At 42.3% G+C, this 25,940-nt stretch overlaps 1 protein-coding gene across 5 annotated transcripts in view; it reads right to left on the bottom strand.

Annotated features, from left to right (window-relative positions):
* The window catches only part of DACH2 (dachshund family transcription factor 2), a 912,520-nt gene that overhangs the window by 488,978 nt on the left and 397,602 nt on the right, over nt 1–25,940 (bottom strand). For all 5 annotated transcript variants that reach the window (XM_029606589.1, XM_029606588.1, XM_029606590.1 and 2 more), the window contains exon 2: nt 18,060–18,175. In XM_029606589.1, the coding sequence (XP_029462449.1) occupies nt 18,060–18,175 (116 nt within the window). The remainder of the gene's footprint in view (nt 1–18,059; nt 18,176–25,940) is intronic.

Genomic DNA, 25,940 nt, shown 5'->3' with positions numbered 1-25,940 from the left:
CGGCCGGGGCACGTAACTTGCTTCTGCTTCAACAGAGCAGTACGTAAAAAAAAAAAAAAATGGGGATAGTTAGGGTTAGGTTAGGGGTCTGGGAGGAGAGGGGAATAGGGGAGGAGGTAAGAAGGGTAGGGTTAGGCATAAGAAAGATCCCTCCCAGTCCGCTCCTTAATTGGAGCGGACTGGGAGGGAACTGAGGGAGGCCCAATTGCATCATGTGCATGGCCATGAGATTTTATAACATGCGCACTCCAGCGTGCGCATGTTATAAAATCGGCGCGGCCATGTGCGCGCACTGGCAACCTCACGCACATGGACGTGCGCACTCCTTTTAAAATCTACCCTTTTGTGTGCAAACTTTACTGCTGATGCAGCAAGGAGTTTTGCGCATCAGTGAATTTTAAAAGCTCGATGTGCGTCAAAACTGGGAGATATGCAAATATTTTAGGCCGGTACAAGCAGAGTGGATTTTAAAAGCCTCCCGAGCATGCACATATGTCCTGTTGCACATACAAATGAAAAGTTTCAAAAAAGGGGCGGGGTGTGGGAGTGATCTGAGCAGGGCATGGGTGTTCTTGGATTTCACATTGAAATCTGTGCATAAATACTTACGTGCACAGGCGCAAATGGGGTCCCCTGCTGCATAGGTTTACGTCTGCTATGGATGGCATGTAAGTCATAAAACAAAATAAACTAAACAGATCTGCAGGGTTTTAAGGGTCAGAGCTAACAAGGGGGGAGGAGGGCTATTAAATTAGGAGGGGGTTTGGAAGTCCTATCCCTTAACTGGGTGAACTGGGAAAATGGGCAATGACGTCGGAGTGCATGCCTTTTAAAATTCCCCCACTTACACGGTAGAAGCGGGATTTACGTGCACAAGCGTGCGTCCATTAAAAATTGCGCGCACATGTGCACACGATCAGGCTATTTTATAGCATGCGCCCAAATACCCATGTATGTTATAAAATGGTCGTTTCCCTGGGTGCGGCCGACGAACAGTGCGCCCATACGCCTGTTTAAAAGTTACCAACAAATAATGTACGTACAGCAACGTGTGTTTAAGGGCGTGCATGGAAATTCTATGCTACTGAAGGCATTAGATATTACCCCTCTCAATGCAGAGAGTTGTGCTGGTTTATCTCCTGTTTACTTAGCACTGGTAAATTTTTTTTCCCAGAGGTGGAGTAAATTTTCCAGGGCAATTATTAGTTTATGAGTGGAAAAAGGAATTCCAATGCTGGGACCTGTACTCTGTATTTTATGTGCAAACAAAATCATGCTTTGTGCACAAAAAAGCATATTTTCCAGGCAGAACATATGATTTATGTGCACAAAAAATTGCTTTCTGGGTTGAAAATATTTTTTGTGCACATAACTCATACTTTCTGCACAGAAATCATGTTTTGCTGTGTGCTAAGCCTTTTCTTTCTGCACATTTTCCAGGCTGTGTGCATTTTTTAACTCCCGATGCATTAGCTTACTGCTTCAGGAGCTCTCAGTTAGCCTGAGTATTAAGAAAGTATACGCTGAATTTCAGCACAGTTTGAACGCTCAGCTTTTTGCACTGGCCCCTTACTTTGAATTTTCACCCCTCAGCTTTATATAAGGGCTGTTTTTCCCATTTGTGAGGATCTGATCATATGAGAGAGAGCCAATCAGTTTACAGCACAGTATTGCTGCCACTACTGCAGGAATGAGACCAGCTATTTTCAGCAAATTTCAGCAGACAATTTAATTGTCTGTGCAGCAGCACGCCAGTTAGTATGTGTATTTTGTGGTGAGATATCAATTATATAGCCTTTCTTGGGTCTACATAATGATAGAAGCTGGAGGCTATATTATACCCAGACAACATCTGTATAATAAATAATGTGAACAAGGCCAACTCAAATATTTAAATTCCTTCTTTCACCTCTTACTGCAATTCCCTATACAACAGCGTCTCACAATACATTTTGAAACATCTCCATCTCCTACAGAGTACTGCCATAAGAAGTTTGGTAGGTGCAAAAGCAACCGATCAAATACATAGATCATCTTCTCTGGCTCCAAGCAGAAAGCACGATGAAATATAAAATTCTCTGCTTTGTCTTCAAATGCTTGAATAAACATTTGACTTCTCTCCCCTTACATGCCCTCAAGGGAACTCTGGTCTATCGAAATAGCTCTGCTTTCCTCTCCTCCTCTGACCTCCACCAGATTGTCCTGCGCAAGACTTCACACCTTCAGCAGTTAGGCACCAAGAATTTGGAACAAAGTACCACTATCCCTGCACCTGAAGCCATGCTAATTTAAGCTCAGGGAAAAAAAAGCTAAGGCATAGTCAGCCAGGCCTTCCCTTAAAACCCACATCTTTAGCGCAACATACTAAACTCCCAGCGAGGGACTGTGTGATAGACACAACTGCATCTTGAAACTATTCACAAATGAATTTTCCTATTTTGGATCCCAATGATGCATTCATTGCAAATTCTGATTTGACTGTAAGCTGTTCTAATGCCCCTGTTCATTTAAATGTATTGTAATCTGCATTGAGACCAACTTTGGATAAAGGTGGAATATCAAATGTTTATAAATAGATACAAAAAAAAATTACTAGACAAATGAAAAAGAATAAAGGAAGTGATCATGGCATTGCTGTTATATTCATTCTGTTAACACCTTGCAAACCTAACTTTAAAATCTTATCTTCTTGATCTGTAAGTAATTTATTCAGATATTTGGGCTTATTGAATAAAACCTTGCTAAGAACCAGTCTTTTAATATGAATGAATCCTGGCCTGATTTATTTAAAACATTTTTAAATCTAGTTGGAAATTTGGCTTACAAATGAAAATATATTAACCTTACTTCACTGTGTTTATTATTATAAAAAAACAAAGCAAAAAGGGAATTAAGGTGCTGACGTATAATTTATGATTATGTTACATATCCTAGACTACATATTTCCAAAACATTACAATAAAACAAGAATGCTATATAAAATATGAAAATAGTTGGGATAAGGGCACTTACCTCAGAGGGAATACAGTTAAAGGTGAATTTTAAAAGCCCAGTGTGCGCATCAATTAGGGATGTGCGCACAAATCGGGCTTACATTCACAGACCCTAGTTTCAAACTTCAGTGGTTCAGAGAATTCAGCTGTTAAATCCTTCTCTGAAAACTCTTGAGAAAGTAGCAATAACTTGGAAGAAATAGTCAAAATAAATGCCTACTAAAGTTCTACAATGTAGCCATCAGCTCCTGGGGCTTTGTTAGTATGAAATATCTTATTGGCATGATTACTTTCTTCCACAAAAAAAAGTTAGTCTAACTTATTCACTTCATCTTGCTCTAAAATGGGCTGGAGCAAAGAGCCAAGATATATATTCATGGCCAAAGAGGAGTCATCCTCCTCAGATCTAGGAAATTTAGAGTACAATTTAGCAAAATGGCCCCTACATATTCTAATATTAAAGCAGTAGCTGGCTATTTTATACTGGCTTGATGTAAGGGATAAATTTGCTGCTAAAGGGACATAGTGCATGAAAATGGAGCCAGGAGGCAAAGAACAAGCAGAGCAGGGAAAGAGGGGAACAGAAAAACGAGAGCGAAGGAAGAGTAGAGAGAGAGAGAGCGAGAGAGGGAGAGAGAGAGAGAGAGAGAGAGAGAGAGAGAGAGGATAGCGAGAGAGAGAGCGCGATAGAAGACGATAGATAGAGAGAGAGAGAGGAGATAGAGAGAGGGGCGGCGAAAGGGACGAGTGCAGGAAAAGGGAGCCAGGGATGCAAAGAACAAGCAGAGCACGGGAAAGAAGGGGAACAAAACGAGAGAGACAGAAGTGATAGATAGAGTAGAGAGAGAGATATATATATAATATATAGAGAGAAATATAGTAAATAGTATATATATATATATTTAGATATATATATATATATAAGATATATATATATAATATATATATATATATATATATATATATATAATATATATATATATATATATAATAGATATATATATATATATATTATATATTATATATATATATATATATATATATATATATATATATATATATATATATAAAGCCTTTACAAATAACATACTGTTATTGTAAAGGCTTCTGCCTATATATCTTATGGTTGTAAGTTACTTGTAAACCGGCACGATGTGCAAACGGCTGTCGGTATATAAAATTAAATTTAAAAAAAAAAAAAAAAAAAAAATATATATATATATATATATATATATATATATAATTTATATATAGGGAAATATTTAATTGAAATATCGGTTGTGAAATTCATTCCTTTGTCACCAAGAGCCTCTCAAAGTACTGAAGTTGGTCACCCTGCATGCAGTTCAAACTTACATTTGGAATCTGTTTTCAGAAATTCTAAAGACTCATTTTTACTTCTTTGTTTTTCATTGTTTACCCCCTCTGCACCCCAACAGCCAGCATGCCTGGATAACACAGCCAAGCCCAGAGAGTTGAAAGAATATCTCCCCTGAGCTGATTTGTCAGTGTCGCATTTTATGGCATGCAAGTGATGCCATAATAGATGGAATTGCCTTTCCTTCCTACTAAGATCAAACACTTCGTCTTCACAGCATGTCTGACTACAGTCAAATGGACAGCAACTTGCTCAATCTGCTGTACTACAGTGCTACAGCCTGAGTTATGAGGGACACAATTTTTATTCTTTTAATTAGAAACAATTCTAAGAATTTCAATTTTGTCCAACTGTGTTCCTTTGACAATTCAGACTTCTGAAATATTTAACCAATTAAAACACAGAATATTTCATCTGCTTAAATTAATAAGAATGGGCATGATTTACTAAGCTTTTATTTCCCCATAGACAAAAAATAGCAGAAAAATCTTAGTGAATCAAGACCTGTGTTTGCAACATCTGTCCACTTTAATACTATTAAAATAAAATTATAATAGTAAAACTTATCACATAATGATTCTATGGTATAATAGAAATTATTACAGTGTTATGTAAATATAATTTAATTTTTCATACCCCAGGGAAAAACAAACCAGGAAATATGCATTAGTTAAGGAAGAAAAATGAAAGGATTAGTAACAGTGTACACATTTCTATATCCTTTCCTAAAATGAATTTTTTTTATTTATTTTTATTTTTTGCCATAACTCAGATTTGGCTTTTCATTAGTAAATATGTGATATTTATCACATATTTTCTCATTTTAGGTTGGTCTGGGGACAGAGCAGATGGAATTCAGGGCACTGAGAAATATGTCGTTTATCACAGTGACAGTATGTAGGTAGCACTGATCCTCTCAACACAGAGGGAAGCTGGAACTGCAAATGTGGAGCAGCATTCAAACTGGACTACTGCAGTTTGGCAACACTTGTACCACTCATTAACTTAATCATATTAATTTATTAGCCTTATATATCAAAGTAATTCACTGTAGAATTGTCAGAATGAAGAATTCATAACCTTCAGCATTCCCAAAAGACAAAGAAATGTCATACTTATCCTAGAGTAAAATGTTTACTTTGGATGAGAAAAAACCTAGTCTCATCAGTTAATACAAATAACAAAGATACCTTTTCCTGTTTTTTACATTATCTGGCTGTGCAGAAACTGAAATGAAAAACAGAAAATAGCAGAAATAGCAGTCAAGTTAAAAAGGGCAGGCTCCTGTCAAAATGTTGTTCTTTAAAATATTAATAAATCTTTTTGTCTCCATTCAGTGTCTAAATTCTTTGCTGGAATGAACCAGATTTTTTTTCAAATGTTGTGCCTCGTCATCTTTGCCTTACAGGTATAACAAGGTGCTCCAGTTAAATATCAATACTGGCAGAGTAGGGTTCCCCATTTGTGTGGTGTTTTACATCTTCCTAATACTCTAGCATTTGTATACTACAGCAGTAAGTATAACCTGAACCCCTGCACGTAATTAAGCCCACAGCTACCAGATATAACCCTCAAAATAGTAAATCTTTCTAGTAAGACTATATTTGAGCGATCTTTAGATATTTGTCTTAACATTCTATACTGAAACTAGCTTACATGGCTAACATGAGCCCAAAACCATTCTATCTGAACTAAGCATAATCGGTACTGAATGATACCTGCTGCCATTTTTGTAGTCAGTGATGTCTGTTCACTAAAGAAATTCTGATACACCAGCATTTAACGCTGGCCTGCTAATTAGCAGTCTTATAGAACTGTTGGAGGGCCAAGAAATTCCAGATTCAAAGTGAAGGGACAACTTAGAAGAGGAGTTGGAGATCAAATGGAGTCTGGAATATGAAGCACCCACCCCCTTATAGATGGCTTCATTGCTATTATAAACATTCAAGCTTCTTTATTTCCTAGAAGTAAGATTGCAATTAAAAAGCAGTTTCCGTGAACTAGGCATAACTTTTCTAGTTCTAAGCCACTATGTGTAGCATTCCCGAAGCTTTTCTCAGTGTGACAGAACCGATTGGTGCATCATTCAGATGAAAGGATTTGTTCCCAACATAATTATTACATTTGTACTTTAAAGCAATAAGACTACCGACAATAGCTTTAATAATTCTCTGAATAATTGTTATAATGCTATATCAAAGAGCCATGATTAATAGACCAATCTAGCAATCTGAGGCCAAACAAACAAGGATTGGTTACCAAGATCTCATGTACATTTTCATACTTATGTATAAATTACCACATAATGGGAACTACTATTACAACATGAACCTCATAAAGAACCTGGGTAATCTTAAAGGTGAATTTTAAAAGCCCAGCACGCACCAAAATCGGGAGATCTGTGCACAAGTTGGGCTCATGCACGCACACCAAATTTTAAAAGCCACCCAAATGCATGCATTATCTCTTGCTGCGCGCACATCTCACTTAATTTCGAAAAGGGATGAGGTCTAGGTAGGGTGTGGGCATTTTGAGGTGTAGCCAACAGATGTGCACGTACATACTTATACGCCCCGGCGTGCGTCCAGGTCCACTGCCGCATTATTTTACTTCTGCTATGGAGGAGGTGTAACTTAAAAAATTAAAGAAATTAGCCATTCCTTCCAGGTTTAAAGGGTCTGGGGTAACTGGGGGGAGTGCAGGCTATCACACCAGGGAGGTCTGGAAGACCTAGCTTTTAACTGGGCAAACTGGTGGATGAACTGGTGAATCTGGCAATGGCATGGACGCGCACCCGTCATAAAATACCCTGGCTCGTGTGGTGGAATCAGGATTTGCACACCTAGGCGCGCACATGATCGTACGGCCAGGAAATTTTATAACATGCGCGCAGATGTGCGTGCAAGTTATAAAATGGCCGCATATCTGGGTGTGCGCCTACGCACAGGTGTCAAAGTGCATATGCGCACTGGCTTGAAAGTTAGGGAGGACAGTATCCAAAGGAATTGGCCCATGTGAGTAAGTGGTCACCCGGAATGAAAACCGCCCTTCTTTCTGCAACTAAATTAGCTACATTTTGCCATGGGGGAAAGGATGGATATGGAGGCCAGCTCAGGGCAGGGTGAGAAAGTGGGAGAGAAAGCAGGATCAGGGAATTCAATTTGAAATCCCCACACACATTTTGTGCCTGCGGCGAAGCAAGTGCAAAGTCTGTGGGGTCTTTACCAGCAGGAATCTTCAAAGGAAAACTCCCCAGGGGGTATAAACCACATAAAAACATCGTAACATCAGCATCTTATTGTGATATAGAAATACTCCAGCAATATGTCAAAGTCTGTTGCAAGAGTTATCTCTTAAACTATAATAGTCACAGAAAGAATTAATTAGAACCCCATCGCATAATGTAAAACACAGGGAGAAACAACATTGATGATGTTCGTTGTTCCTTGGGTTTAGGTTTGGTCTTTGCAGCAGTCGGGTGTTTGGTGCTATTTGACTGCTCCTCACTTCAGTTGCCAAAATATTGTCTTATATTTTAAGACCAAAAGAATAGATCCATAGGGGGTTAGAAAAAAATACAATGGGGCCAGTCCCTGGGCTCAGGTAGCAAGTGCTGTGCACTGAGATGTGAAAAATCACCACTCTTCCACTCCCCAAGTCAGCTAGGGCTGGGGTAGTGCAAATGGGCCTAGAGGTGGGGAGGGAGCCATGGTCCTTGCTTAAGGGTGACACCTGGCTTGATTCAAGGTCTACAACAAGTAACTGAAAATGTTAATAAGCATCAGAGCTTTAGTAAGCAGGACATTAAGAGGGTCATTTTCAAAGGGACATCTGCAGGTAAAGTAGCATTTTTATCTGCAGAAATGGTTCCTGAGAAAACTGTGCAACCATTAGGGGAGAGGCATTCCAGGGGCCGGAGTCCGGTCGGAATTGGGACTTGCACACTTCCTTTTTTATTTTAAAAAGGTTGGATGCACATCCATTCTCTCCGCAAAACCTCATGCACCAAATAGCAGTTACAGTGCAGTTTTACTGGGATAATTTCAAAATTGCGTTTATGCACGTAAGTTCACTCTGAAAACTGGTGTAACTTATACCCATGTTTGCAGCCTAACTTATGTATGCTGTTACAGAATTCTCCCCAAAGAGGGCAATTTTAAAAACTGTTTCCGGGGAGGTAGATCTTTAAACAATACGCGATCGCGTACTTTTGTTGGCGCACCAGGCGCCAACAAAAATACGCTGGATTTTATAAGATACGCGTGTAGCCGCGCGTATCCTATAAAATCCGGGATCGGCGCGCGCAAGGCTGCCGATTTTGGGCAGCCTGCGTGCGCCAAGCTGCGCAGCCTGCCTCCGTTCCCTCCGAGGCCGCTCCGATTTCGGAGCGGCCTCGGAGGGAACTTTCTTTTCGCCTGCCCTCCCCTTCCCCTCCCTTCCCCTGCCTAACCCACCCGCCCGGCCCTATCTAAACCCCCCCCTTACCTTTATTTCGTGATTTACGCCTGCCCAAAGCAGACATAAATCAACGCGCGCCAGCAGACTGCTGGCGCGCCATCATCCGACCCGGGGGCTGGTCCAGAGGCCTCGACCACGCCCCCGGCCCCGCCCCCAAAACGCCGCGTCATTAGGCCCTGCCCCCGACACGCCCCCCGACATGCCCCTTTTCAAAAACCCCGGGACTTATGTGAGACCCGGGTCTCTGCGTGCGCCGGCGGCCTATGCAAAATAGGCGCGCCGGCGCGGGAGGGCCCTGCTCTTGTAAATCCGGCCGGATTTACGCGAGCAGGGGGTTTAAAATCCGCCCCTTAGTGTGTTATAACATTTGTGAAAATTTACACAGGACAGAGGCATCCCTAAGTGTAGAGCTGGAGAGGGTTTTGGACTTGTGTGCATCCTTTTAAATTTTCAGAAGTATGTGCATTCATTTTTTTCCAAAATTTTCCTCATGCACAACAACGGGTGTAATTGTGTGCAGGAAAATTTAGGGAGCAATCGTCAAAGTGGGATGATATGTGTCAGTCCGTTTTGAAAACTGGTGTAACTTACAGATGGTTGTAGCTGTCTAGTTTAGGTGGGCTGTATGTTCACAGGACTTTCTGGTTCTCTGTTCCGCATCTGTCATGTAATATTTATTTATTTACTTGTTAAACTCATAATCTACCATAACAAACTAGTGCACTAGGTGAGGTATAACAAATAAAAACACATCATATAACATTAAGCTGCACTGAATGTATTTGATACTTATTTATATACATTGGTAGTGATAAAAATACGTGTCACTTAGGCTTTCAAACTGTGTGAACATGGAAATCATTATCATCACTATCAGTGTTTATTTGTATCACGTTTTTCCAGTGAGAGAGTACAAAGCATGTTACAATGGCATTTGGTTACGGAAGTTACAATAGATTTGGATGAAAGATAAAGGGATCAGGAAATTGTTTAGGCTTGATTTAAATTATGCTCACATTAACATACAGGCAAACAATATAGGTGGAGAAACCCAAACCACAATATGGCAGTGAAAATCAAAGATAAGAGAACAAGTTTTAGTGTCCACCAGTTTATGATGTTCACAAAAAGGGCCGGATTTAAAAAGGGTTACGCCGGTCCTGCGTGCGCCGGGCCTAATTTCAAAAGGCCCAGCGATGAGCGTAAAGCCTGGGCCGTGTGTAAGTCCAGGGGCTTGCAAAAAGGGGTGGGGCGGGGCCAGAGGCCAGGCTATCTGTCTATAAGTTTACTAAACATATGAAAACACTTCATATAATATAGGATTTACAGAATGAATGCCCCATACTCTACTCTCTTCTGTATTCTCCTCAGCATGATGTCTTCTATGAATGACATCATCCTGTGTCCACCAAAGCCTCCAAAAAAAAACAAAACCTAGAAATAAGCTAGGAGCAGGGTATACCTAAGTAAAAAGATTGAAAAGTTCAGTTCAGTTACTCACCTTGGAAAGGTGCTGAGGTAGTGTGATTTGGTTTGAATAGGTACCAACATTTGTTAATCAAGAGAGTAGTGAGTCACTCTGGCTGACTAACTGAAGTTATTTTCAATGGAAAAAGATCCAACAGAAAAAGCAGGTGAATGCAGTGTGTCTGCAGATAGTCTTTTCTCAGTGCAATATTGAAAAGGAACGTATGCTCTGTCCATATGTGTCAACTCTTTTAAGCTATCATTCATGACTACATCCAGTAACCACATATTCAGCAGGAGAGGCAGGATCTACAAAGGATAAATTTCCCATTGTGATCAGGCCAATTGACTGTACTCATGTGGGCCTGGTTTCTTTATGGTCCAGGAAGCATATATCTGAATCATAGGTATAATCACAGCCTCAGCATGCAAGTGTGCTATGACCTTCACTTTTTTCATAACAGATGGGTGACCACGTTTCTCAGGTCCTTCCATTTATTAGAGCAGAGTCACCTCCATGGCTACATATGTGATTGTGATCTCCATAATGCTATTCCATTGGGTAGTGTGAGAGAAAATGAGTCCTTATGCATAGTGTTGTGAGAGAAGTGTGACATGGGTCTTGTAGGTATTGTGCAATTCTGCTATGTGATGATATGTGTCCCTTCTTGCTTGAATTTTAACTCCATTTCTCCATCTATCTGCTGGCTTAGAAACATGCTACAGTAGAGTCCTTCAGTCCACCAGTGCAGTTATTGATAACATGGTCCAGCTACTGCAAGCCTGTTTTTACTTTACCTACCATGCTTGTATAAAAATGGGCTTATTTGCTAATCCAAAATTTTCTTTATTCTCCTTTGCTTTGGCCAACTCAGGAGAAGGGAATTTGGGCACATGAGTTTGCACAGGATCTCAACCCTCTGTAAAAGTTGGTATACTGGGAGGAACTTTGGAGGCTTTGCTGGACACAGGATTATGTCATTCATAGAAGACATCTTGCTGAGGAGAATACAGAAGAGGATTTACAGAATGGGGCATTCATACTGTAAATCCTATATTATATGAAGTGTTTTCATATGTTTAGTAAACTTATAGACAGATAATCTGATCTGCAGAGAGACTCCAAATCCAGGGTATAATGTCACCAGGTACAGGGGGGTCATGCAGATAATGTACTGGTTCAATATGGGTGGGACCTCTAATAAACTACATATATATAAGAAAGTATGATCTGTACATAAATGTACATCCCTATAGTTGAGTAAGGTGGGTGACTAGTGTCTTGTTGTTGGATTATGTGACTCGCAGGGGATCCCCTGGAGCCGCGCTACTCACCTCAATGCCACACTTTCCTCTTCTTCACAGCAGGACGCCACCATGGCCGGTGGCACAACAGGATGCCACTGGCTTTCCCTAGCGCGCACATGCACCAATGCTGAGACTCTTAAAGGGCCTGTGGTTGGAAAACCCCGCAGCACCTTTAAATTAGGTCATTGGCCTCCTACTATTTAAGGTCAACTCCGACGCTTCCCGACACCTCATCAACAGGACCACCTACATTGTAATGCATGTTGCTACTCTGTTCCACCTCAGCTGCCCAGCCTATTCCTCCTTGTCTGCCTAGCCTGGACCTGCCTCCTCCGCCCATCCTGTTCCTGCTCTGCCTTCCCGCTCTCCTACCTCCTCGGATGGATACTTGGTACAAACACCTGCTTGGACCCTCATTTTGCCTGATAGCTGCCTGCCACCGACCTCTACCTGGATCCTCGTTTTGCTTGATAGCTGCCTGCCTTTGATCGTAGCCTGGCCCTGGGCTCTTCTACTTCACCTACACCCAGAGACCCACGCCTGTCCTGCTGGCCCCAGCACCCAAAGGCTCAATCTGAGGGGAACATGGACTGGTATAGATGATGCCTTACTCCTGTCTCTGACACGCCAGGGTTAGCCTGCTGGTGGTGAAAATCCTCAGGGCCTCACCTCGCAGGTTGAGCCAATTTCACCAAGGGTCCACAGACACAACAGTTTGCTGAGACCATGCACTCAGCGGACTTGTCTTCGCTCTAAGCAATTCCAGGCTTGGCCCTCAGGCTTCAGGACCAACAAGGGATCTTGGGCCAACTCTTTGCAGCCATGGACCATCTTACACAGCAGCCGGATGCACTGACTTCAGTATCTGCCCCATCTCCACCTGTGCACGTGCCCACACCTCCTTCACTGATTAACCGAACGGTTCCACAACTACTGGTGCCTTCACACTACTCTGGGTATCCTAAACGATGTCGCAGATTCCTGAATCAATGAAGGATGCATTTCCAGCTTCAGGCAGCTCTCTTTCTTGATGATCAGTGCAAGACAACCTACATCTACTCCTTGCTGGATGGCCCCACTCTGGCATCGTCTTCTCCTCTCTGGAAGTGAGGAGATCCCATTTTACTGGACATTCTTGCCTTCTTGGAACAGTTCTGTACTGTATTTGAAGAATAGAGTCTAGTGACTACACTGGCTACAGACTTGCTCCAAATTAGCCAAGGCTCCCGTACCTTGGGTGAATACACTGTGGAATTTCGAACCCTGGCCTTGAAGCTGAATTTGCGCGAAGATAGACTGGTCACTATTTTCCTAGAAGGCCTCGAAAGGAAAATAAATGATAAGCTCACAGAGGCTCTCATTGGCTTGAATGGCAAGCTCATCTGTTGTTTGCAGGAGAGGGTTCAAGAGAATCATTCAGAATCACTTCCAACACTTGCCTACATCTGCTCAGACTCCATCAGGGGATCCAGTAGCCACAGAAGAGTCCATCCAATTGGGTCGCTGTAAACTTGCCCCTGTGGAGAAGCTCCATCACAGGCAACAGAGGCTCTGTCTTTATTCTGCGGCCAGAGGTCACCTGATCGCCCAATGTCCAGAGCGGTCAGGAAACTTAAACACCTAGGCTTGACTGGGGAGGCAATCCTAGGTCTCACTCTTCCCGCTCCCCAACTTCTGGTACCTGTCATGATTGAGATGGGCCCGACTTCTTTTTCCACAGAGGTCTTCATCGACTCCGAATCTGGGGGGAACTTCATCCTCCAGAGTTTTGTGCAACAGCTACAAATACCTACCCTATCCCTGCCTCAGCCGCTCATGATTTCCTCTGTGTATAGGGATCCTCTCCCGGGTTCCCCACTCAGATCACCCTACCTCTCAAACTTCGTACTGGTCTTTTGTACACTGAAAGTATTATCTTTCACATCATCCACCAGGTGGTTAATCCAATGATTTTAGACCTGCCTTGGATTCTTCAACACCAGCCGCAACTTGACAAGTCTACATTGCAATTAGCTCACTGGCAATCTGCCTGCTTAGATTCCTGTTTGTCCTCAATGGAGCACCTTACTCCCTTGATAGTGGCTTCAGTGCTACCCAGGCTTCCACCCCAGTATGTAGACTTTCAGGATGTCTTTTCAAAGGGAAGTGCAGAAACTTTGCGGCCCCATCACCCATGATTGTGGCACGGAACTCATCCCTGGAACCTCTCCTCCCTGGGGTCACATTTACCCACTTTTTCTACCCGAGACTGAAGCCATGTTGGAGTACATCAAGGATGACCTTGCCAGAGGTTTTATCCAATTATCCTCCTCACCAACAGGTGCCAGGTTCTTCTTTGATGGATCCCGTAGGCCGTACATAGATTACCGCAGCTTAAATACCATTACAAAGAAGAATTGATAACCTCTGCCATTGATTACTGAACTCTTTGATCGCTTACAGGGCACCAAGATATTCAGGAAACTGGACCTTCAAGGTGCCTACAACTTTATCCGCATCAAAGCTGGAGACAAGTGGATGACTGCTTTCAAAACACGCAATGGGCACTATGAATATTTGGGAATGCCTCTGTAACACCCTGAGGTCTTTCAGAATATGGTCAATGAAATTTTCCATGATTTCTCTACACATGCGTGGTCGAATATCTGGATGATATATTGATCTTTTCCCAAACTATGACCTCTTATTGCAGACATTTCAGAATGGTCTTGCAGCATCTCTGAGAAAACCACTTATATGCTAATCTTGAGAAATGTCTTTTTGAGCAAGAGGAGCTCCCCATCTTAGGGTATATCTTCTCCTGGAATGGATCCAGCCAAAGTAAAAGCTATCCAAGAATGGTCATGTTTGGTTAGACTCCAAGCTATACAAAGGTTCCTGAGTTTCGTAAATCATTATTACCAGTTTATCCCCAGATATTCCACCTTAGTGGCACCTCTCACCTCCCTTACATGTAAGGGTGCCGATACCCAGAACTGGACACCAGAGGCCCTCAAGGCCTTCCAGGAACTGAAGATTGCCTTTGTCCTTGGGCCTTGGCTGCATCACCCGGACCTGAATTGGCCCTTCATTCTTGAGGTAGATGCTTCTACCCAGGGGGTGGGGGGAGGGGGCTGTCCTCAGCCAGCACAGTAGAGAAGGTACCCTCCATCCATGCTCCTTTATCTTGAAGAAATTTTCATCCATGGAACACAACTATGGTACTGGAGACCGAGAATTTGTGGCCATTAAATTGGCCTTATAGGAGTAGCACCTTCTTCTTGAAGGTGCTCAACATTGCGTCACTATATATAGAGATCATAGAATTTACAGTACCTTGAACAAGTTCAGCAGCTTAACCCTAGAAAGGCCTATTAGTCCCTCTTCTTCACTCACTTCGATTTTGAGCTACGGTACCACCCGGTGTCTAAGAACCAACAAGCAGACGTTTTGTCCCGCTCCTTTCAGACCAAGCACCTGCCGGAGGTCCCTAGACCTATCATCTACTCCCATCTAGATGCTGTGATACAGGTTCCCCCCGAGAATACCGTGGTACCCTCTAGACTGCGCGAGAAGGGGTTATGATGGGCCCGTGACTCTCGGGTCACAGGACATCCTGGAGTGGCACGAACCCTCGATTTGCTACAATGCCACTACTGGTGGCCTCACATAAAGTGTGATATTATGGACTATTTCAATTTGTGCCCTGACTTCTTTGCATGGCCAACCCTGGGGGCTGTTATAGCCATTGCTAGCCCCGAGAACTCCTGGATCCACTTGCCCATGGACTATATTGTGAATCTCCCTTCCTCTCACAGTGCCACACTGATTTGGGTGGTCACAGATCGATTTTCCAAGATGGCACAATTTGTTCCCTTACTGGGTCTCCCTTCAGCACCAGAATTGGCCCTTCTTTTCATGCAACATATCTTCCGCCTACACGGCTTGACTGATCGCATTCACTCAGACAGGGGTGTTCAGTTTACCACTCGCTATTGGCAAGCCTTCTGCAAGAAATTTGGGATCACTTTGGACTACACAATTGCCTATCACCCCTAAGACAATGGGCAAGCGGAATACACAAGACCTTCCTACGCTCTTATGTGAATAAGCACCAGCAAGACTGGGCTCCTCTGCTTCCGTGGGCTGAATTTTCCCACAATAATCACATTAATGCGGCCACTGGTTGCTCCGCCTTTCAGTTTGTTTATGGGAAGCAACACCAGATTCCTTTGCCGCTTTCACTAAGTGAAACCTCACCTGCAGCTCCAATCTCTGCTGAAGAACATTGGAGTCTCTGGGAACAAATCAATCAGCTGATTAACAAGACTGCAATGAAAGGTAAGAGAGTCGCCAATGCCAAAAGAAGGCCAGCTCCTCAATTCAAAGCAGGCAACAAGGTATGGCTAAAAACCAAACACCTAGGCTCCACATAGGTCTCTTTGCGATTTGTACCCCACTTCATAGGACCCTTCCCGGTGATACGTCAACTTGGTCCTGTCACCTACCAACTGAGATTGCTTTTCACCCAAAAAGTTAACAACAATTTTCACATTTCCTTGATTAAACCGCTGATACTCTCTTGGCCTACATGTGCGATCCCCGAACCAAAAGAAATCATCTCCGAAGAAGACACTTTATATGAAGTCCAACTGATCCTGAACTCCTGCAGAAGAGGCAACAAAGTGAAATACTTGATTTCATGGAAAATTATGGCCCAGAGAAGAATTCATGGGAGCCATCTACCAATATACTGGACCCCATCCTTCTAAAGGACTTCCATCAACAATATAAATCAATGTAAATCAAAACCCTGGCCTCAAGGAGGAGGCCTAAGAGGAGGGGTATTGTTGTGTTTTGTGGCTCGCAGGGGATTCCCATGAGCCACAATACTTATCCCAATGCCACGCCTTTCTCCTCTACGTGATGGGACGCCGCCATCACCAGCAGCACAACAGGATGCCGCTTGCCTTCCATAGCAGGCACACTCACTGACGCTAAGACTCTTAAAAGGCTCACAGCAGGAAACAGGACCCTTAAAAGATGTCACTGGCCTCCAACTATTTAAGGCCAACTCAGACATTTCCCAAAGCCTCAGCAACAAGTCCACCTATGTTGTAGTGATTGCCACTCTGTTCCTATCTCATCTGCCCAGCCTGGTCTTGCCTCGACCGCCCAGCCTTTTGTTGCTTCGCCTTCCTGCTTTCCTACCTCCTCAGATGGATACCTGGTACAGACCCCTCACTTTGCCTGATAGTTGCCTGCCACAACCTCTGCTTGGACCCTTGTTTCACCTGATAGCTGCCCACCTCCAATCCTAGCAAAGGCTCAACCCGAGGGAAACAAGGGCCGATATAAGTGAAGCCTCACTCCAGTCTCTGACATGCCGGGGCCTGCCTGCTAGCAGTGATAACCTACGGCACCTCTCCTCGCAGGCTGAGACAATCTCACCCCGCTCCAAGGGTGCACAATCACAACACCTGTGAATGTTTTCCCTTCATGAGGAAGAGAGCTGTATGTAAAGGAGACAGATTAAAGACTGTGAACATAGGAATGTATTTTTTTTTTGGGGGGGGTTCCATTTGGACACAGGCAAACAATTTTTCCTGTCCTGGAGCTTGGTAGGCCATTGGTGGGTTTTCTTCTGACTGTAATAAATGTTTTTTTTTCATGTGTCTGAGAGCTGAGGTTTTCACTACTATGGAACTGTAGTAAATAAGTATTTTAAAATAAGCAAATCAGGCAGTATTGTAACTAAAGTTTGAGAAGGCATTTTGAGCTTTTTACTCTTGAATAGCACTGACCTTATAGCTTCAGCATGCTTAGTGTGGTTTCCCCACTTTTTACTATAAGGGATAGACATCACTAGAGCAACTCTGCATATTCAAAAAAGGGAAAATGAAGCTTCTGTATAGGGAAATGATACAGATGATGCATTCTGTGACTCACAGCTGGGGAGGTCTGAAATGTCTCATTCTTTGCCAGTTTTTGCCCTATCTTCTCTATTCAAGTCCCCATGCAGACTTTGCTTCAGCTTTTAATAGCAAATAGTTTTATTTGCCAGCCTGCCCAAATAGCAGTTCACTTCATCTCCTTTCTGACCTCAAAATACACAAATCAAATCCTTGGCCTTTAATAAACAAAAATAAACCAAATCCTGACACACAGAACTAAAATTAGCAGAGAAGATTCTTCTATATGATAATTCATTATCGTTGCATTTCACTATACTATAACATTTCACAGAATGTCCAAAAGGAACTAACAATTAATAAAGAACTAAAATAAAAATCCATTGGCTTTTAGTCATTGTAGTAACAAAACACAATTTTTATGAATACTCCAAAATTCAATAATGTAATCTCTGGTGATGCTTGAAAAGCCCTGAAGGACAAGGCAGATAGATCAATATTAGTATATTTCAACTGCTCTGCAGCTCGTAGAGACAGGTTTGATCATCTGATGGAGTTTATTACCTGTCGGGGAGATAAGTCCAGGTGATAAGAGGCCAGGAACTCCATGAGGCAGAAGACGTGCATTTTCTTGTATCGCAACTCCCAGAGAACGTTTTGGGGGCCTTCCTGGTCGTGAGCTGTAGAAATACATTAAGCATACAATTACAACATTTTCTTTTAAATGGCAAAATATCTTCTCTCCATCATTATCATATTTCTAGCTTTTGTTCTACGAAAACTGCTTCTCATAACCTGTTTTTCAGTCACTAGAAATGGAAGGGAAGGCAGAGATGAAGATTAATGATTAGAAGGTTGCCCTGGAATTCTAAACATCAGTCAGTGCAGAGTTCTCAGAGCTGTATTGGTCCTGGAGAAAACTAAAAATTTGGTAAGCCGTGAAACTTTTTATGGGCTCAGCATAAAAAGAGTTTGTAGTACAGGAATTTTCAAAGCCAGATATGCCTCTTATTAAGACGGAAACATTTTGTTATCTCAGTGTTAATCTCTCTTTTGCCTTCTCTTCATTCCAAGTTGCATTTTATCCCTGTTTTATTGTAACTGCTACCTTATTCTTCTATCACATGTTAATGTTTTTAAGTTATTAAGTATTTATTCTGTTGTCACACCTTGTTATTTGTAAACCGGCATGATGCGACTCCCATCGCGAAATGCCGGTATATAAGAAATTTAAATAAATAAATAAATAAATAAATCAAGGCTCCTAAGAAGGACAATACCCTTTGTTCTCTGTGGCTCACTTTGGAGCTGATTCACACTATTTGCACAGCTGCAACCTGGTTATATTTGCCTGGAAGAGGTAAACTGGTCGATCTGATTGGCGGATTTGGTCACTTATACAGAACATTGCCACGATGCCAAGCAAAATCATACGACTCTGATCTCCTTTATCTTCATGCATCTTAGGATCAGATATATAATAAGCATTTTCCCATAGACAAAAAGATGGGAAAAGCCCTTTAGTGTATTTGGCTCTTGATCTATCTAATGTGACCAGATAATAATAATTACTTAAACTACAAGATCTTCAAGTCAAAGATGGTTACAGTACAATATTGTTAGTTGTACAATGCACTATTACTACTATTCAATTTTAAATATGTCAGTTTCTGTGCAAACTGTTACTATGTATTGCTCTGCTGTTCACAAAACATCCTACATTAGTTTTCGGTGATATGTCAGTGATATTGTTGTGATTCTTGATTACTTGTCATTCTTCTCTTGACTGACCTTTAACAACACTAGTGATACTGAGCGAGTATCTATTCAAAAAATAGTCCCAGGAGAGTCAGGAGTTAGGCACATTCTTGGGTTTTCCATGCCAGATTTGCCATACCATCAAAGAATTCAAGGTGGTGAGCTAGCTATGAGGCACTCAAAGAGCTGACTGCAGGGCCTATGTCAGCTTACTGGGGTAAGATAATGCGCAAAAATAGCTTCTCAGCTGTTGCCAATTGCTTGCCAGGCTTTCTAGATGCAGTAGTACAGAAATCTTAATATTTTTCAAAATAAGAGCATTGGTCCACATCCCTAGTCTCCCTGACTTGAGACTCACTGTACTCTCAGGAACATAAGAGACTAACAAAAATGCTATGTGCTCTGCTGTCTTTTTGCTTTTGCATTTCAAGGCACTTTAACCCAAGTGGGGAGCCATGTTTTCTTTTCTAATGGCTAAAGAAATGTAATTCCCAGGCTCTTCGCGTTCAAAAACTGATTGCTTTTCTCAGACTACTGTGCCAGATCTCAGCTAACAATGTTAACCTGACCTATCACAATCTTCCATTTTCTCCATAGGCCTGAAGTGCTTATAAGTTGCTGTTTCAAGTTTTAATCCACAATATAAAGAAGTGAATTTATGTACTGCATTCATCTTTTGGTGCACTGGGCATCTCATTTCTAAAAAAAAAAAAAAAAAAAAGGTATACAACAAAAGATATTTAAAGTAACTCTCTCCAAGGCATAAAGTAAATATACTGCCTTTGGAGGAATATAGTCTACTACTCTGCTGAATAACAGAATCGGTGACAAAAATGAGAGAACAAAACAACCAAGTGGTAACAATGCCTGAAATTCAGGCATTTACAAACCGACTCAGGCTCACAAAGAAATATGTTATGCCTCACTCTGTTATCTTTGTCATGGAAAACCTTCCATTAACAGAAGGCAACTTCTAGGTTTAAATAAAGACAACGTCCATCAGTGTCATTGTTACAGAGACACCACTGCACTGTTCATTTCTCCTGTAGTACAAAAGCATTATTTTATTTTACATAAATCTCACACGTACCAGTAGTAATTTTGCCCTGTCACATAATCTTGTTTGGAGGAAGCTCTTTAACTGATATGCTTAGCTATTGACACTATTTTATGAGCTGAAAATGGCATTACAATGTGTTATATGGAAAAGTATTACTCCACAACTTTCTACACCTTTTACTATAATGTCTACAATAAGGACTATCTCTTGCCTTTATTACAACAATCTAAAAGGCTGAATTATCAAAATATGCACTAGTTCAATAACCTGGCTCTTTCCCAATCATACTAAGGTTAGCACCCCCAGAAATGTTTATTCACCAACCTCTTTTCTGACAGAGTTTATAAGTATGGTCTGAAGTGCTCAGGGGGGCATATCTGCTGTATAGTCACACATCAATGGAGGTTTGAACAAATCCAACGGTAGAAAAAGCCCCCCCAACAATATCATAGCTAAACATCACGAAAAATATTTTTATTGGTCCTATTGAAAATTGGATTCTTTTGCAGGTAGCAATACCTTTATTGAACCAAAGCAAGAAGAATCCAATGCTGTGGATGTATATGAACTCTTAAGACTACATAGATCCCTTCCTCAAATTGACTTACATATTTCTTATTAAAAAAAAAAAAAGCATTGCCTTGATCTGTATTGCTCAGTATCAAAACCTTCCCTATGCCTACCATCTTTAATCTTCTGGAAGGAGTAATAAATCTTGGCAAGGAATGAAATGCTCACAGCTTGCTTTCCTGGAGCTTCTCTACTACTAAGACACCTGCTAGAAATGATCATCAGATCCATCAGGTCACAGAGCGAGGGAGGAGGGAGAGCTAAATCCAGATACGACGATATTTAAATTAATGACGTTCTAATTCTTTTCCAAGATTTAAAAAAAAAAAAAAAAAAAAAAAAGCTCTTTGAACGCTTTAATGGCACAGTCTGTCTCCATTTAGGTCTGCAAGTAGAGACAAAACATAAGCGGCTGTCATGGAGTCTGAGGGTATTACCAGGGTCCTTGGAGAGGTATTAGGCACCCTAGGCATACATTCAGTCTTGTGCCACCTCCCCCTCCCCCATTAACTTTCAGATCCTTAGACAATCCCCCTTCAAAGACTTTGATAATTAAACTCAACAATTACGATGACCCCCACCTTCATCTACCACAGAACAATCCAGTAAAACCACATAACTGGACCTAGGGAGGAGAATTTTCAAAAGTCATCTACGTGGCTACTGAGTTAAAAAAATTAAAAATAGATGTAATTTATAAATTCAATGACATCCATACTGCATTGGATGAAGGTAGTCTTTGAAATGGCTGACTGGGCTGAACTGGGATGTTTCCTCTTACTACTCACCCTACAAAAAAAATTTGACTTCTTTTGGCACCTCAGTAACAGTGACACATTATAATTCCATTATCAGGCAGATGTAGTAACACAAAGCCCTGCAAAAAAAAGGCATTCAGAACCCATATAGCAAACCTTCCATATTGAAGAAGCACCAACTCCAAGAACTCTAAAAGCAGCAATCCTATCTACAAAAAGACAGTAATGCAAATAAGTACACCAGGCCCTAGAACAGAATTACTAAGCTTCCAAGCAGGGGAAAGGAGTGGCCTAATGGTTAGGGTAATGGGCCTAGAACTAGGGAAACCACTTACCCCACTGTCATACTTGACCCTGAGCAAGTCGATTTCTCTTTCGTTGTCTCAGGTAGTCACGTAAAGATGAATTTTAAAAGCCTGGCTCGCCAAAATTAAGGGATGCACGCACAAGTCGGGCTCGCGCGCGCCCACCGAATTTTAAAAAAGCCACCCAGAGGCACGCCTACCTCCCACTGCAAGCACATGCCACTTGATTTCAAAAAGGAGCATGGTGTGGGCCTTCTGTGGGTGGGGCATGGGCGTTTTCAGGGCATGGCCAAGAGATGTGCACGTAAATACCTACATGCCCCTGCGCCCTCCCAGGTCCACTGCCCGGTAACTTTACTTCTGCTATGGAGGTGGTGTAACTTAAAAAATAAAATAAATTAGCCATTTCTGTCAGGCTTAAAGAGTCTGGGGTAACTAGGGGAAGTTCAGGCTATCAAATGAGGGGGGTTTGGAGGCCCTAGCTCTTAACTGGGCAAACTGGTGGACGAACTGGTGAAACTGGCATTGGCATGGATGCACGCCCATCATATATGGTAGAATCTGGATTTGCGTGCCCACAAAACATTGGGCACGTGTGTATGCAGCCAGGTTATTTTATAACTTGCGCACAAGTTATGAAATAGCCGTGTATCTGGGGGGTGGCACCGAAGCACATGCGCCAAAGTGTGTCTGTGCACTGGTTTGAAAGTTACCATCCCTAACTGTAAGCTCTTGTGGGACGGGACTTATTGAAGTCAATATTCAAAACTAAACATTTCAATGGATAACCTGGAGTTAGATGAATAACTTGCGAGTTAGATGGATAACTTGGAGTTCAATGGATAACTTGGAGTTAAATGGATAACTCGTTTGTTATCATTGTATCTGAATTCGAAAAATGCTCTAAGCTACCTTAAGTATTATTTGGAAAGGCAGGCTAAAAATTGAAATTTATTATTCACAGTACACATCCTGTTAAAACAAAGCAAGCTAGAATACACAGAAACTGCATGTTAGCAGAATACCTCATGTTGGTCACACACATGGGACACACAAAAAATAACCTTCACCAACTACAGAGTAAGTGACCACAAATTATAAATAGAAATATGCAGACAAAAACTAAACTCCAACCTCACCCTCTTCCCCTCCTGTTCCCTGCAACAAGAGTGAAGGAGAAAACAATAGGAGAGGAGAGTTTAGCATAGGAAGCAGAGTGGCTCTTGTTTGCTTTGCTCTGTCCACTCTGCCCTCTCGCACCCCCATCCCATTTCTCCGCACAACAGGAAGGGAGCAGTGAGACAACAGGTGGGGAGGGGCTGGATTACGGAGTAGAATGGTTCTTTTTTCATCTACTCTGTACTCTGTCTGTTCTAGGTTCTGCTCCTCCCCTCCTGTTTCCTGCTGCTGCTTCCTTCTGCTGCCTAAGATTCACGCACAGAACAACAGTCATCAAATAAGAGCCCTGTGACTCATGCACAGAAGCTCTTGCTGCTGCTCTCCAAATTGCTGCGCTCTAGCAATTACCTAACAGGCTTAATGGAAGAACAGGCCCTAAGTATTACTGGTCAGAAAGAACAGAGCAGCATGGGGTATGATGCCCATTCAAAGGATTACAGAAGCAGCATTGGGAAGGCTTACTCTATACTTCCCAATGCAGAAGAGTTGTTAAGTAATTATAATGACTAGTCTTTCACCAGGAATTTTATTAATATACTGTATTTAACAAATATTGTAATAGTAATATTACCTCCAGCTGAATGCTTTGCTTTTAATTCAATCAGTTCTTACAACCATTTATTATCTATAGCACTCTTACTGGCTATGGTGCCTAAAAAAAAAAGCCCTAGATTGAATTTTAACTATTATGGCTACATTCTTCCATATGTAAATGACAATTGCTCTCCAGCTGTGATTTAGATTCTGAACACTAGACTGAGCTCAGTGGAAGCTCAATAAAATAAGAGAGTTTCATAGTAACAACCCCCCCCCCCCCAACAACTACAGGTTGAGGTACTGCAATATAATTCAGAAATGATCAATCTGTAAAATCGCTGTTATGCATGTATGTAAAAGATCACTGCTGAGAAGTAGTAGTACAGCAACTCTGCACATTTACATGTGAGCTTTACAAAAAAGTGTTAGTAAAACATGTGTTTCAATCCAAACAGCAAATGAGTATTTATCTTGAAATATCCCTCTTTCCCCACCTCCTTTCCCTGCCCTCCTTTTCCTCTTCCCTCTCTTCACCCTACACACACTCCCCCTTCCCCACTCCCTTTCATCACCCCCTCATCCATCTCACCCCTCCATCCCTTTACCTTAACTTCCACTCCCCTCTTTCTTTCACTTCTCACCCCATGAGCCCTTGTCCTCCCCTTTTTTCCGCTATCTCACCACCCTCCCCCTACCTCACCACTCTTCATTACCACAAGGAAAGACAGTCTCCTCCACCATCTCAACCTCAGGTTGTCTGTCTTGCCATGAGGACAGTCCATGCTGCCGCCGCCGAAGTCTGCTGATGCAATCCAAGACAGCCACACATGCGTCTGGCCAGGGGTGTCAGAGGGCAATGCTGATGGTTAGGGGAGGCATCCCCCCTACAATGACTTGAAGCCAGGGGGGGGGGAGGGGAACCTCCCTCTGACGGTCCTCTTCGGGCTGTACAGAAGCAGCCGTGCAGGAGCTTAAGTTCCATTGCCACTCTAATGACCCTGGTAGAAGTAGCAGCAGCATGATGCCCCACGTGGCTGCCATCTTGCCCACTTCTCTTGTCAGGCCTGCCTCTAGCCCTGCAGCTTACATCGCTGATCAACACCCTCTCTGTGCGCCTGCCTGTGGCTCCGATGCAGCTGAACTGCTGCCAGCAAATGTGTGGCCCACTTTTCACTGTAAATATTTGTCCAGAATGACCAGCAAACATATGAAGGATGACTCTGTTGTGAGAAAACGATTGTGGCTGTTCAGGAAACATGATAGCTGGCAGTACCAGCAGTAGCCACAAGATGTCAAAATCATCTAGAAACAGAGAAACACAGAAACATAGAAATGATGGCAGAAAAGGACCAAACGGTCCATCCAGTCTGGCCAGCAAGCTTATGGTAGCATCAAAGGTATCAGGCTTATTGGTTAAGGGTAGTAAGAGCCGCATCAGCAAGTTACCCCCAATCTGATTTGTTTTCCCAGACCTTAAAATTTAGTGTCCTTGTTGGTTGCTGTCTGAATCTGATTCTCCTTTTTTTCTTTCCCCCCTCCCGTTAAAGCAGAGAGCAATACTGGAGTAGTTTCAACAGTATGAAGGCTTATTGGCTAAGGGTAGTAACCGCCACACCAGCAAGTTACCCCCATGCACTTTTGGCTTCATTTCCATCCTTTAGTCTTTAGGGATCCACAGTGTGTATCCCATGCCCCTTTGAAATCTTTCACCATTTTTGTCTTCACCACCTCCTCTGGAAGGGCATTCCAGGCTTCCACCACCCTCTCTGTGAAGAAATATTCCCTGATGTTGGTTCTGAGTCTTCCTCCCTGGAGTTTCATTTCGTGAAACTAGTGAACTAGTTCTACTAATTTCTTTCAAACGGAGAAGGTTTGTTGATTGTGCATCATTAAAACCTTTCAGGTATCTGAAGGTCTGTATCATATCTCCCCTGCACCTCCTCTCCTCCAGGGTATACATATTTAGGTCCTTCTACCTCTCCTCATAAATCATTTGATGGAGACCCCCCCACTATTTGTCGCCCTTTTCTGGACCGTCTCCATCCTGTCTCTGTCCCTCTATTATAATAATAGCACAGTGCCATCTTGGGTTACTTGCTGGAATGAACTGTCACTGAGTACCCAAACATATTATTATATATAATTTCTTCACCGTACAAGCTAGTGTATACATTTTGTACTCATGCCTCTCTTAACTCCACACATAACGCCATCACTCATATCCTTCCTCGCGCACATATCAAAAGACGAAAAAGTTCAGACAGGAACTGACGCCACA

Source organism: Rhinatrema bivittatum, chromosome 6, assembly GCF_901001135.1.
Source record: "Rhinatrema bivittatum chromosome 6, aRhiBiv1.1, whole genome shotgun sequence".
Classification (NCBI taxonomy): Eukaryota; Metazoa; Chordata; class Amphibia; order Gymnophiona; family Rhinatrematidae; genus Rhinatrema; species Rhinatrema bivittatum.
The sequence above is the reverse complement of the archived record's forward strand: the minus strand, read 5'-3'. Positions and strand labels throughout refer to the sequence as shown.